The 14,062-nt window shown below is 37.3% G+C and overlaps 3 protein-coding genes across 4 annotated transcripts in view; 1 reads left to right on the top strand and 2 right to left on the bottom strand.

Moving 5' to 3' along the window:
* grk5l (G protein-coupled receptor kinase 5 like) overlaps positions 1-827 on the bottom strand; it is a 47,016-nt gene extending 46,189 nt beyond the window's left edge. For both annotated transcript variants that reach the window (XM_056772410.1, XM_056772409.1), the window contains exon 1: positions 138-827. In XM_056772410.1, the coding sequence (XP_056628388.1) occupies positions 138-189 (52 nt within the window). In that variant the 5' untranslated portion in view covers positions 190-827. The remainder of the gene's footprint in view (positions 1-137) is intronic.
* An 861-nt stretch (positions 828-1,688) lies between these two features.
* lsm1 (LSM1, U6 small nuclear RNA associated) lies at positions 1,689-4,670 on the bottom strand. Its single transcript, XM_056729483.1, has 4 exons — positions 4,361-4,670; positions 3,948-4,016; positions 3,731-3,846; positions 1,689-2,278 (listed from the first exon to the last, which is right to left on the bottom strand). The coding sequence occupies exons 1-4, from the start codon at positions 4,404-4,406 to the stop codon at positions 2,108-2,110; spliced, it is 402 nt and encodes a 133-aa protein (XP_056585461.1). The 5' UTR covers positions 4,407-4,670; the 3' UTR covers positions 1,689-2,107.
* A 93-nt stretch (positions 4,671-4,763) lies between these two features.
* bag4 (BCL2 associated athanogene 4) lies at positions 4,764-13,505 on the top strand. Its single transcript, XM_056729482.1, has 5 exons — positions 4,764-5,086; positions 9,124-9,243; positions 9,340-9,531; positions 9,705-9,965; positions 10,729-13,505. Exons 1-5 carry the CDS (start codon positions 4,949-4,951, stop codon positions 11,203-11,205), a joined length of 1,188 nt encoding a protein of 395 aa, XP_056585460.1. The 5' UTR covers positions 4,764-4,948; the 3' UTR covers positions 11,206-13,505.
* The last annotated feature ends 557 nt before the right edge of the window (positions 13,506-14,062 follow it).

Genomic DNA, 14,062 nt, shown 5'->3' with positions numbered 1-14,062 from the left:
GAGTCCTGAGATTACATCATCACAAGAGGTGCACGGGTCTTTTCCTGCCTGTGAAATCTGTGCTTGTTCGAGCAAAATGCATATGATTAACACACCATAATCGCAATACGTTCGCTCGTTTGCTTTGCTTTGCTTACCTTCTCTTGCCTTTAGGAGAACCGTGTTTGCAACGATATTCTCCAGCTCCATTAAAAAGCACTATGATATTACCGTGGAAGCTGAAGAGTAGATAGAGGTCCTTGCTCCTTCCGTTGGTTGTTTTCCGTCCGTATATACAAGATATTTTAATCAAAACCTAGGCATTTTAAACTACCAGCACACGTATACACGAGCAACAAAGACGGATCGCTGAGACACGAGTGTGGTTTTTGTAGTTTGCGCCGCAAAACGTGTAGGGAAGGCATTGCCTGTTCAAAAAAAGCCTTGTCGAACCACTTGCCAAAAGTCCCATTGAAAAGAACATGCCAAAGCGTTGAGCGAGACGTAGAAGCGGGCGAGATAGCAGGCCGAGGTCTACATCCTTTGAGTGTGCACACCAGAAAACGGATAAAGTCGATCACAGGCACACAGATGAGTTGTTGAAGTGCCCCTGACTGCAGCCTGTCACTGTCGGCGTGCTCCCTCTCTCGGCGCGTAACCGAAGCAGGGCTGGGTTTCTTACAGTTGTAATCTTTGGCTTGGCCCCAAGCGGCTTTCCCGGTGGCTTCCGTTTGGATTTACAACAATGACCACGAGAACGGTACGCCAATGGCATTAAAATGCGACATATAATGGTATATCAGATTCAACTTTAGCGGCTGTCATGTTTCCTTGTCATTCCTATTCAACAAGCGTTTGGAAGGGGCGTGTTCAAATGCAGTTGTGACGCACGGGCCTTAAAGAACAAGCATGCATGGCTGTCAGAGGATATTTGATAGCACCACATTCAAGCCGCTCATTCACTGGGAGCTGGGAACAGTCATTGAACACGAGACAGCCCGGGATTCAAAGTAGAAAATAATGTAGCAGAAATGTTGCCATGTTTATTCTTAATCAGGTAATTCAGTAAAGTAATCCTCACTCAAGAACACCTTGACATGATTACACATGTTTTCGTGTACTTTAAGTATTTGGGTCACCTTTAGGGAAAACTTCCAGTGTTAAAATATCCCAATATTTATACAATTACACAGTTAGGATATTATTATATCACGTTCAAGAGATATTAAAAATGATAACATTCCAAGATAAAATTAAACAAATCTTTTCTGGTGTCCACCCACTTATTATGTGCTGAATTGTATTTGCTTCTTTGGTTTGTATAAAATTACCTTAGGATGAGTTAGAAGAATTATTTTATTCAAACAGCAGATTATGCTCTTAAATACCTTATTTCTATAACTTGGGTAGCTGTACATGTAGATTGGTGCCTATGGAACAAAATGCCATTTGGGGTTAATGAAGAAAAAAATATTTGTAATGTATAGATTTACCACAAAACTTAACCTTAACGAAAGAGGTGAAATACATAAAATTTTCATACTTGTTCATAATCTGAAGTTTAACATAATCAATATTTTAAAACACTACCGCTGTGTTAATTAGTTGAACAGCACACGTGGAAGTTGAAACATTAAAAATTATCATGTGGTTACATACATGGAAAGGCAAACAGAGACACCAAAACAACACAAAATACAAAAATCATCATCAGTATAAAATAGGTTTAATAGAACAAAAATAGTTTCAGTGTTGTTTCATGTAAGTTTACATAGTATACCAACTTAAACATAGAATTATACTTCTAACATAGTAAACACTGAAATTAACTTCTCGTATTCCATTATTGTTGCTTACAGTTTTTAAACTTAAAGCCAACATGCCAAGTGTTTCAGTTTGGTGGTTAAGTGCATTAATATGGCATCGACCATACAAAGAAAGAAAGATGGTGGGCAATTCTCAATACGTGCCATAACAGCAATGAGGAACAAAACTGCAAAGTCACAATCTTATGAGGCTCACTCCTCAATCAAACAATAAAGACAGAGTGAATTTGAAATAGACCCTTGTCTCAAACCAAACATGACAATCTAATAAAACAAAATCCTCAAAAAAAAAAACTACACTTTCAGAAATCATCTAATGTGTCAGCTTTAGGGATTGATAAGCCTCGCTCTTTGACTGCTTGTAGCTTCAGTCTTTCAGACTCCTGCTTGGCTTGTTGTTCCGTCCTCTGTTCCTCCAGAATTTCCTCAATGGAAACTCTCTGGAGAATTTGATCACATTCTTTATCCAAATCCTATATAAAGAAAGGTTTTAGAGTTGAAGGATTTTATGCGGGAGCTCTATCATATTCCACATGCCTTAAATTTTACACATTACATACCAACCCGATGGACATTCTTTTTTATATTATTATTATAAACATTTATATTGAAAGCAGTACAAGAGATCCATTTCAATATTATTCATAACAATACATTTGTAAACATAATACAAGGAAAAAAACAACAAATGAAAATCATAAATTTAAATGAAAAATAATAATAATGAATATGATTATGCCCATTAAATGTTTATGTGAAGTAATTGTCAGAACAATTAAGTGGCTATAGGACTTGAAGAATGCTTGGTAATATCTTATCGGGTCATTTGACGCGGCCAAAACGGATATTATTGTTTGCTTTAGATATAATACAATGTTTATACAAGATTTAAGGTTAAAAAACACTGGATTTTCCACATACTGTGAATGTTTGTATCTCCTCATTGCTCCGGCTCTCTGAACCGCGCTGATTTTTTACAATTCTCATCGCTCTGAAAAAGCGAGGTGTACTATGATTGACCAGTTCACTAGTGCGTAGTGCGTAGATTTGCCGGGGTTTGGTTACATGTTTCAGGCAGGTCTGGATGAGCATTCACTAACAGATAAAATACATATTTTGTTCCGACACTTACATTTTTGCAATTTTTCATATCTAATACATGCATGGGCAACTTATAACACACCAAAGACAAAGAAACACACTTATTTCCGGCGAATCACCCCTTTAATTAATCATCTTATGTATGCTTATGATGTGAAATATAATACAAAATAGAGTGGTGTCATGATATGTAGAACGAAATGAGATATGGATCTTATTTTTCCAGATTTTTATCTGGCAGGGCAAGTACTAAATATTTGCACTAAAATAAAATATTTGGGACATATTATTAATGATGAAATGGGTGATGATGAGGATATGTACAGGCAGCGCTGTATGCTTTATGCCCGAGCCAACATGTTAGTAAGTAAATGTTATATGTGTTCAGATCAGGTTAAGATATAGCTTTTTGGTACATATTGTACCGCTTTTTATACTGCTTATTTATAGGTCGAGTTTAAAAAAGTTAGCTTATGTAAACTTCAAACTGCCTTCAATGATTGTATGATAATTATTTTTAAAAACCCAGGTGGAGCAGTGCAAGTAATCTCTTTTATATGTCAAGAGTAAGAACTTTTAAATGTTATGTATGTATTTATTTGTCGGCTGGATAATTCACAGAAGGCTATTATTATGTTGTTGTCAAATCCTAATCAAAGTGGGATCCGATACAAGTCATCTATGAGAAAATACTAGTATAATTTTCTTTTTTTTAATGTTGTCTAGTGTATGTTTCTTTCTAATGAACCTTGAGTCTGGAAATAACAGTTGAATGAATAAATTATAAAAAGTACTTTTTTTGAGCAGAGTGCCCTATTACTTACTACTTCTCCGAGCAAGACAACATTTTCTCCTCTGACGACGAATATCCCACGAGGTATGTCACCAAATTTTTTACCAACGTGGATGCGTTCAACTGTTTGATGCAGAACTAAATTGGCTGTGGAGAAAAAAAATGAAATGGAAAAGGGGTAACTGTTTAAATCTACTGTTATTGAACAGTATGCACTGTGAAAACATTATATGTGACATTTGAATTACCAAACTGGTCTATGCTTCGGAGTATCCCAATCAACGTTCTTCCATCGCGAAGGAGAACCAGGTGTTTTTCTAAAAAGTTGGAAAATAAGGCACCGTGAGATAATATCGAATTGTTGTTTTATACCTCATCTTATGTAAAAACACGACCACCTGTATGGAGGACACAAATTAGACTCAACAATATTATTTGCACCCACTCTGCAAAATCTAAAAATCCAGACGGACTTGCGGGAGAGTAACCTATAGGGTATCACTTTTATTTTCAGCTGAAACATGTACCTCCAACGTGACTTTTACATATATGCACGAAAAACGCCCGTGTGGCGAACATCATTATACAACGCCAACGTTGTATGCTTATTGGTAAAATAACTAAAATTACAACAAACCTAATTCAAATGCAACAAACTTACTATCAATATCCTCGATGAGGCTCGCAGTCCCTGGCATGTAATTCATTTTGCTGACATTTGGGAGTTTTTATTAAACGTAAAGTCTCAAACCATGAACCATTTCATACCAAAGGATGTAACATCACGAAGTACTTCCGGTTCAATTTAACACTTTAAACTCTTGTTAAAACTTGGCCCACGGATCCCAAGGCGACGAAGTATTTATTTATAGCGATGTTAACCGTAATTACGGCGGTAAAAAACAGACAAAATCATTTCGCCGTCTATTGCCTTAAAATACATCAGCTTTCAAAAGAATAAACCTAAGACTTTACCGCTGTGACGTAAATGGCGTCAGGACGTCGCCGCCTCTGTTCGTATACTATTGGACAATTGAGCTGTCTGTCAGTAGACTGTAGCTGTGCTGAATGGCAATGGCCTGCTATAGCTCCGTACGTACGCGTCAAAATGGGCAAAATATCCAGTTGACGCAGTGAATTTACAGCGTTATGTAAAACGCGACAGGACTGATAGTTAAAGGATTTGAATAGAAGGTCTCTATAATTGTAAAACGGTGAAGTTAAGAGAGAGTCAGAGTTTTAGTCGCGAATGGCTTTCGACTCAGTGGGCAGCGACAGAGCCGGAGGAGAGGCTGCGTGGATCATGCATCAGCATATGCAGTCCGATCCCAAGTCCTCCTGGCCTGCAGGATACAACTCAGAAAACAATAACTGGAATAACGGCATGGTGAGTATTCTGACAGTTGATCGCTAGGAAAAATGGTCTGGAAGCTGTACGAATTATACATTTGACCGTAGACGCGACAGACTGAACGGTCCGGCCCGCGCATCAGACCAAACACATGCTGGCTGTGCTCGTGTTTGGGCGATAGTATTTATTACCGTAAGTAAATGTAAATGATGCTGTATTTAAGCATTTGTTCTTTCGTTTACAAACAATATTGTTACAACGTGTCGTTGATGATTCATAGTGATTGATTTTGATAGAAGCAAGTCATGTTATGAAGTGCCACTTCAAGTAACGTTAACCTAATCAAATGTCTTTCTCAAGGCAAACATGTTAAAGCACGACAGTGTTGTAATTAACTTTTATTTCCAGGGCGTCCTCTACTTGTTTTGGTTAGCACAACTAGTAATACTTTTATATGGGCCAAGAGGCACGTTTTTTTATTAATTAAACCTGCTTGTTAGTTTTAACAGCATTAGTTTTACCACTTTAATGTTCTTCTAACCTGTTCTAGAATAACTCAATACTCAAATATAATTAAGTGACAATAAATAGTATAGAATATAAATATGTATTTTTTTTTAAAACAATTGCAATGAAAGTTTTTAATTTCATTTTATACATTTCGTTTTTTTTTGGTCATCGTTCTCAAAAGGTGTATAATGTTTTTGTTGAATGGGTCCTGTAGTTTTGTCGCATTTAAAGAAACCGCATAGGACATTGACATCAAGCAGTTGATATAGTATCGCAGTCGAAATTCTAAATTTTGGAGAGTCAAGTTTAGCTAAGTTACAGTTCTTCTTTTTCCTTTGTATCAGAAATAATCTACAGGCACTCTAATATTATTATTATTATTATTATTTCGAATGTGTATCGGAGGTTAAAAGGATAATTCAGGCAAGAAACAAAATTTCCCCATGTTTACTAACCCTCAAGCCATCCTGTCTGAAAATAACTTTCTTCTTTCAGAGTCGGAGTTATAATACCGTATTTTTACCATGTATACCTTTTTCTTCCATGCGTTTAAATGGAGGGGGGCAATTTTTTGAAGCTATAAAGACATGAAAGTTAATGGCAGAGCTGCAGTTTTCTAGATCATAACACAACAGTTTTTAAGTTTGCCTGTTTACAAAGAAATGAAGAGTCTATAATTTGTATGGTAGGTTTATTTTCACTGATAGAGACAGAATATAAAAAATCATGGGGAAAATGATATATAAAGGATATAAATTGATTTGCATTTCAGTAAAAGTATTTGATCCTCGAGCAAAAATAACTTTGTACTCTGTGGAGAACAGAGCAAGCACAGACGTAAGACATTTCCGATAGTTGGTCACCAGGTTTGCACAAGTGTCCGGATACATTTTAGTCCACTCCTATGTAAATCTTTAAGTTTTCGGCTGTCGTTCAACAAATTGGGTTTTGGCCTCCTTTACAGATTTTCTATAGGAGCGTCTAGGGTCTTCAGGCTGGCTAGGACATTTAATGTGCTTCTCCTTAAGCCACTCTTTGCAATATGTTTTGGTTCTTTGTCATGTTAAAGGGACATTCCAACCCATCTTCAGTGATCTAGTTAAGGGCAGGAGGTTCTTGTCCAAAATTGTACGGTACATGGGCCTGTCACTCAGCCTCTCAATGCGGTGAAGTCACCCTGTGACCGTAGCAGAGAAAAACCCCTGTGCTTCTCTGTAGGAATGGTGTTCTTGAGTCATATTCAGCATTTCTCTTCCTCCAAAAACAGGAGTCAATTTTGTCTCACAGCACTTTCTCCAAAGCCTTTTGTGAATCATTTTGATGTTCATTGTAAAACTTCATACGAGCCAGGCTTGGACAGGAGGACGTAGGTTTCAGGATTTCAATTTATTGTGGCATAGTGTGTTACCAATGGTTTGCTTGCTAACTGTGGTCCCAACTGTCTTGAAATCATTTACAAGATTCTTCTGTGTAGTTCTTGGCGGATCTTTAACCTTTCTTATGATCATCTTTACTCCATTTGGGAAATCTTGCAGGGAGCTCCAGACCAAAGGCAATTGATAGTAATTTTGTATATATATTATTTCCAAATAATTGAATCAACAGTTGTCTCCTTCTCACCAAACTTCTTTCTGTAACCTATTCAAGGTTTGTGCAGGTCTACAATCCTTTGAAACCTATTTGGTCTGGACCATAGTGGTGTAGAGGTTGAAATGGAAGATACAGATTCTGTTGGCAGGATTTTGGCTGCAAAATCAGCAGGGGATCAAATAATTATTTTCCTCACTGTACATCATGTTTTACTGCTGTAACGGTTTTACCGTTTTAATAATATAAATCATCTTTCGTCTTTGAAAATGTCTAAAATTACAAAAGCCATTTCGAGATCGAAAAACATTAGTTTATTTAATACGTAGATTAAACTATATATTCCCTTGGATGTTTTGTTCGATGATTCAAATAAATATCTCAGTTGTCTTTAACATATCTCTGAATACCAAAGTGGCAAACACGGCGTCTAGGTATTTATGTCTATGCTCGACACGGCTCTGTGGTCTTAACAAATGTCTTCTGAAGCGAATCAGTGTGTTTGTTTAAGAGAAATATCCATATTGAGAGCGCTATTACGTTAATGATAACGTTAATGTTTAACTTCTGTAATCCCTTGGCTGAGTGTGAACCAGAGGCTTGGTTTTCTGGCAAATGATGGTGACGAAAGTTCCTGCACAGAGACTGCATCTTATTGGAACAAAACAATGCTGCACGCTGGAAAAACAAGTCTCTGGTTCAACCGCAGCTGAGGGATAACAGAAGCTAGACATTAACGTTAATAGCGCTGTCAATATTAGGGCTGGGTATTGATTCTGATGTTCTGATTCGATTTGATTCCGATTTACAAGCTCTCGATTCGAATCAATGGTTATAGATTTAATACAAATCCTATAGATATTTCTAAAAAAGATCAGTAAACATCAGATTACAATGGTGAATAAAAAAATTAAACGAAGAGCCACAAACCTGTATATTAAACTTTAAACACACGTGGGTATATTGAAACAGAACAGTCGCTACCTTGTTCAAACAGAAACAGGTTATTTTACATTTAAGATACAGTATAACAACAAAATTTCTGTATATGAGCTGTAAAGAGAGGCTGCGATCATATGAACCGTTGCCTTTTATGTGAAGGTGATGTTCAATTCGACAACACACTTGCAAATGTCATGTTATTTAAGCAATGAATGAAGGATATGCTCCCTGTTGTAACATTTACCACTTCAAAAAAGAAAATTGATATCTAGTGGATAGTAGTAGCAATTACAACAACTAACAATATAAATGAATGAAAGCAATAAATGCAAAGAAAAAACGATTTCAAAGCATCGGTTTCAAAGCAACAACAACATAAACAAGCGATACTGCGCATGCTCGCGTTCCTCGACTGTCCTTTAAGCGATACTTCCGGCAACACATTTTTTAACCATGTTTTATGCACCCTGACGCCATCCTAACTGGATATGACTTTCAGGTATCATTGTAGTGGTAGAATGGGAGGATATGGTGTTTTTGAAGCTCCAAAAAGTGCATTCACCTATCAAAGAACGGCAAAGTGGTCTTCACAAAGGTATTCTGAAGTGAATCGATGTGTTAGTTTAAGAGAAATGTGCATATTGACTAGGGCTGGGCATTTTTTTTAATCGATTGATCATGTTTTTTATTTTTATTGATTCTCAAAAGTCGTGAATCCCTTTTTTTTCTTTCCTTCATATTTTCGCAAGCATTAAATTTCGTTTTCAGTCTAGATTCTCTGTGACTTTTTGATGAATTTTCACAGAGAAAGTTCAAATAAACGTTGTCTTTGAATGTGGTTTATAACAAGTTGTATGTTCAACAAAAAGTTTTTGAAAATTAACGTTTTGGAAATAAATCTGTAAATTGATCGAATTATAATTTTTTTTTGGTTGAAAATATCAGGGTACAATTGCTATTTATTTTTAATGGAATTAAATTGTTAAAATCAATAGAATTAAAAAGACACAAAATGTCTTTTATTTTTATGTCAGGAATCACCGTATCCTGGCTACCCCAACTATTGGTACCCCCATTCGCAGACAGCGGGACCGTACAGCAACACATACCCACCTGGAACGGAGGTGAACGGACAAACTCCATACAATCCCCAGGTACTGCCAATAATTCTGTTTTACGTAACACCACATGTCAGATAAGATAAATACACAACAGACTTATCTCGCTCCACTCTGCCGTGGCATTTTCAGGCAATGTCTGCCTGTCCCAACGGAGTGTACAATCCTGGACAATACCCATCGAATATGCTACATCCTTCAAACCAGTTCTACTGCAGCGATCAGGTTCCTTCAAGACAACCTCAGTATCACAACCAGTCCTGCTCTGATCAAAACGTAGGGGGCTCAGCTCCTCCCCCTTATCCTGTGGCACACTGTCAAGCGGTAAATGCCAATGGATGTAGAAATAGCAGACGTGAATGTTTGTCTTAGTACATCATGTAAAAAGCAATTATAAAGAATCTGTAATTATCATTAGTCATACAGAGCAAGTCAATGGAAGAAAAGCAGTCACCACATAAAAGTAAAACATGTCTTTGCGGTGATCTTTCTCATAGGCTCCTGGCTACCCTCCAGGATCTTATCAACATTATGGAGAGGGATGCACCCCTAATCCGCCCTACACCAACCAGCAGCCTATGCTCACGAGACCCCAGCACGAGGCCTGGTCCCATTCTGGAGGATATGGGGCCACAACTCCCCAACAGCAATGGCCGCACAATACCCAGACACCCCATGGGCACTATGGTAACCACCATGTACGACCACCTCACCCTCCGCCATGGCAAAGACCTGCACCACCTCCATATGAACACAAGGTATTCATATGTTTAAAAGATTGGATACGCAGGGTTTTTTGCAAAAGGGTTGTGGAACATAGGAAGATATTTAGAAAAATGTTGGTTTTGTGTCCATACGATGGAAGTCAATGGGGGTCAGTGTCGTTTGCTTATTAACATTCTTCAAAATATCTTCCTTTGTGTTCTGCAGAAGAAATAAAGTCAATCGGTTTGATATTACATGAGGGTGGATAAGTAATGAAAGAATTTTCATTTATGGCTAGTCCCAGACTAAAATGAATGAAAACGTAAAAACACAGCAGGGAGGGCGGCTTGGTGAAGAGAGTGTTGGGATAACCTCATGTCAAACCATCTTTCGCGTGTTCCATACCCGAGCTCGGCTCTTCCACTATAGGATATTACTGTACATCACACTGCCGTCACATTTCATCTTCTCTTTTCCAACTCCCAGATTTATACTGTCTTTGTACATTGTCTCATCAATAAACGCTGCTTTACTGCAATGATTCCAAGTTTATATATCTCCCCAGTACAATGGAATCCGTAGCTCATGACTTGCAGTCCCTCATAAATTCTTCCTGTTTGAATTTCTTGACAATGAAGCACAAACACGACAGATGTAGATGACTAGCGGTGATGCTTTGCTGTGTATTGTATGATATTGATGAAACAAACGTTTGGATTTGAGACATGTACTGAGAGTGTTGATAAAAGACCATTTCACAAGCACATCCTGTTTTAGGATTTTTCTTCTCATTTTTGTTCAATATCTCTCTCTTAGGAACCACCCTATCCCAGCCAGCCTCACATGCATCCTCGAAACCAACCACGTTCCAGTACCCCAACCGTCCCTCCGACCAAATCTGCCCAATTTTGTGCTCCGCCCCAAATCTACAACAAGACTCCGTCTGGAAGCGAACCCAAGGGGGGTGCCGATCCCAAACCGGCCCAGAGCGAACAACCTCCAGCACCTTCCCGTCCAGGGTCGTCCGCCCCAGCCCCACTCAGTGATAATCCCAGCCTGGCTCGTGTCCAGCAGGTTCTGGCCAGAGTCCAGCTTCTTCTAGAGGATGTGGATGAGTTTGTGGGGAAAAAGACGGACAAGGGCTACCGGTGTCTGGAGGAGCTTTTGACGAAAGAGCTACTGGAACTCGACTCTGTAGAGACGCAAGGGCAGGACGCCGTTAGACAGGCACGTAAAGAGGCCGTTCAGAGGATCCAGGCGATCTTGGACCATCTAGAGAAAAAGGCTTTCTGAAGGGTGGATTGATTGTGGTTCTGGTCACATTGATTTGTTGTTTTTGATTTATTTCTCGGTTTAGGATCTTCAGGGTTTCCCAGTCAGTCGCTTAAATTGTCCAATAGTGTGTGTTGTTTTCTGGTTGTCCACTCTTATCATTGCAGTGCCATACTCTTACCAGCCTTCTGCCATCCAGCAAAGGAGCTATGGTTGTCTGACATCTGCTGTAATATGTAAATCTCTGCCCTTGCATGTCATTGTCTTTTTTCTTTAAGACAGTCCAAAAAAGATAAAAACTGCAAATTTGAGCAGCAAGGGATCAGAGCTTCCATTATTTCCTTTGCACTTGATTTTGACAGTATTGTTTACTACTGCTACTACAAAATGACATCCTCGATTTGAATAAAAAAAAACATCTTGGTTGATAAAAAAGTTAGGTTAGTCATTTGGTAACTATTTCAGTCTTTTATTTTAATTTGTAATATTCGTGTTTTTCTTCATTGACTTGTATTTAACTCTCACATGCAAGTTTTTGATCTTGCTCATTGGTCTGTTCTGACTAAACTGAATTTAACAAACAAACAGGTTTGACAGATCATAGACGAGCACTCGCACTGCCATCAGATCCACAATTCATCTCACCTGCTAACATTTGTCCTTGTCTGCATATGGATTTTCAAGAAATCATCATTGGGGTTGTGTGGCTTTTTAGTCTGTTTGTCATGTACTGTATATTGTAGAGTAGTCAATCTTCCAGGGTCATGGACCAAAAATGTATTTTTCAATGGTAACTGCTGACAAGCAATAGCAAAAGCAAATTGTGGTTTTGGCTCTAATGTAACTGAAAAAGAATATTTAATAAAAAAGAGCAAGCTCTTTTATGCAGTATGTCCGCACTTCCTGTTTCAAGGGGTAAAAATTATATTCGTTAAACCATTTCAAGTGTATTGCATTGCATTAGCAGCACAACAGGTTGTTGGTGAAGGGACACAAATATAGATAAAAAATGTAGGCCACACCTTCAATGTACTATACATCACTTTGGATAAAAGTGTCTGCTGAATGCACAAATGTCCTTTAATGGGGTCTTTGCGGTTCAATTAAAACTAAACTTCACATCAACCATTCTTCATACAGTGCTCTGTCACTTTCTTTGTACACCTGCATCTCACCTTACAGTATAAATCTATATTAACATAATTCAGCATTTCTTAAGATTTGGGGGATTTTGTTTGTTTTCTTTGACCTTGTTAGTGGGACTATTGATCAGAAGCTGATCCAGTGGATACAGGCGGTGATTACATATTAACATGCCAAATCTATGGGCCTCACTACATTGTTATAGTTTAATAGGCATTTTTAACAAAAGAGGTTAAAGAATAATGTACAGTTCATATCTGAGGGACTGGAGTGAGGATGTGGATTATGGACAGACCATCAAATGAAGGACCAAGTTCCCTTTAATTCAACACATTTAATACTTTGCACCAAAGTCACAGACACCCTGGACCGATCAACAGGTCTGGCTCCTACAACAAGGATTTTATTTCTTTTTTATAACAAGGAAAAAATGTGCCATAATATCAGCAGGTGCTTTTTCATATCACAAGTATATCAAATATATGTAAAAAACAGTAAATTCACTGAGCTCTGCATGAAGTGTTAAATTACATGTTTATCTTAATTATTTTATCTCTCCCTGTAATTTACATCTTGATATGTATACCCAAATTTGTTTGTTAGATTAACTTTTACAGGAAAAGTATACTTGTTTTAGGAACATATAGAAAATGCTCAAAACAGGAAGCAAAAACTTGCCTGAAGTCCCCGATGTAATGCATGATTTTGAACACAAGATGGGGATGTTTCTCAATAATGTATGATAAAATAAGTAGAGTTTCTCATTAAAAAACAATATAAATCGTATTGTGGTTTTGGTTTACAACATACATTTCCAAAAAGCACCATATATATATATATATATGCTTTTTTATTATTTAACGATATTTTTCAATAATTGTAATGAATAGGTTGAAATGATTGTCAAAATACTTCTGATAACGACCCAGCAGCTGGGAAAGTGTAAAGTTATAACCACAGTCTGATCTTGATGTCTATGCTGTATTTAATTAAGGCTCAGAAACCGGTAAACCTTTTGTTTCTATGGAAATCTTAGTCACGTCATTACTGTGGTTGATAATGTCCTGTACTACAAAATACATGCAATACTGTATGCTTACGGTATTACGGCCTTATGTGATTTAGATCTATACATCATAACACATCTAAACCACACTCAATTTAATAAACAGAACTACTTTTAACAAAAATATTGAAAGATATTCTGTTGGAGACTCGTCATTGGGTGCGGATTTGAATAATTAGTTTATGTTTTTTGTGCTGTTTTGGGGAGGTTTTTAACAGTCATTTATACATGTCGTTATGTTTTAAGATCTGTTCTGTATATAATGTGTTATTTTGCGAATGAGATTTTATCTAAATGAAGAATTTTTTTAAATGCCGTTTTGGAAACTATTGTTTCTGTGACTTAATTCAAAGATCTAACTTTTAGCAGATGAAGATTCTGATAGCCCATGCGCTTCCTCGGACGAAAATGGCTTTTTTCAGAGGACGGACCTATGTGTTGCTTTTGCTAAGGGGCTATAACCGTGATCTGATATTCGAATATGATGATAGTTTTTGTATAAGGTGTAGTGCATATGGCAAGCCGAATAAGCTTTAAATTATTCTCAGGATATGAAGTTTTACTAGTAAAAATTATCAATATTTACATCAAGAATGGAATTTCTACTAGTAACAATTTCTTTTTTTGATATCAGTTATTACATTTTAACCAATTACAATTTTATTGTAG

Source organism: Triplophysa dalaica, chromosome 18, assembly GCF_015846415.1.
Source record: "Triplophysa dalaica isolate WHDGS20190420 chromosome 18, ASM1584641v1, whole genome shotgun sequence".
Classification (NCBI taxonomy): Eukaryota; Metazoa; Chordata; class Actinopteri; order Cypriniformes; family Nemacheilidae; genus Triplophysa; species Triplophysa dalaica.
Note: the sequence above shows the minus strand (reverse complement) of the source record. Positions and strands in the feature narration are given on the sequence as shown.

Coding starts and splice junctions, on each gene's coding strand:
- lsm1 (XM_056729483.1), bottom strand. CDS start 4,406: ATGAATTACATGCCAGGGACTGCGAGCCTCATCGAGGATATTGATA. Junction 4,017..4,360: donor CCTCATCGAGGATATTGATA/GTAAGTTTGTTG, acceptor CCAACTTTTTAG/AAAAACACCTGGTTCTCCTT. Junction 3,847..3,947: donor CCGAAGCATAGACCAGTTTG/GTAATTCAAATG, acceptor TTTTCTCCACAG/CCAATTTAGTTCTGCATCAA.
- bag4 (XM_056729482.1), top strand. CDS start 4,949: ATGGCTTTCGACTCAGTGGGCAGCGACAGAGCCGGAGGAGAGGCTGCG. Junction 9,532..9,704: donor CTGTGGCACACTGTCAAGCG/GTAAATGCCAAT, acceptor TCTTTCTCATAG/GCTCCTGGCTACCCTCCAGG. Junction 9,966..10,728: donor CACCTCCATATGAACACAAG/GTATTCATATGT, acceptor TCTCTCTCTTAG/GAACCACCCTATCCCAGCCA.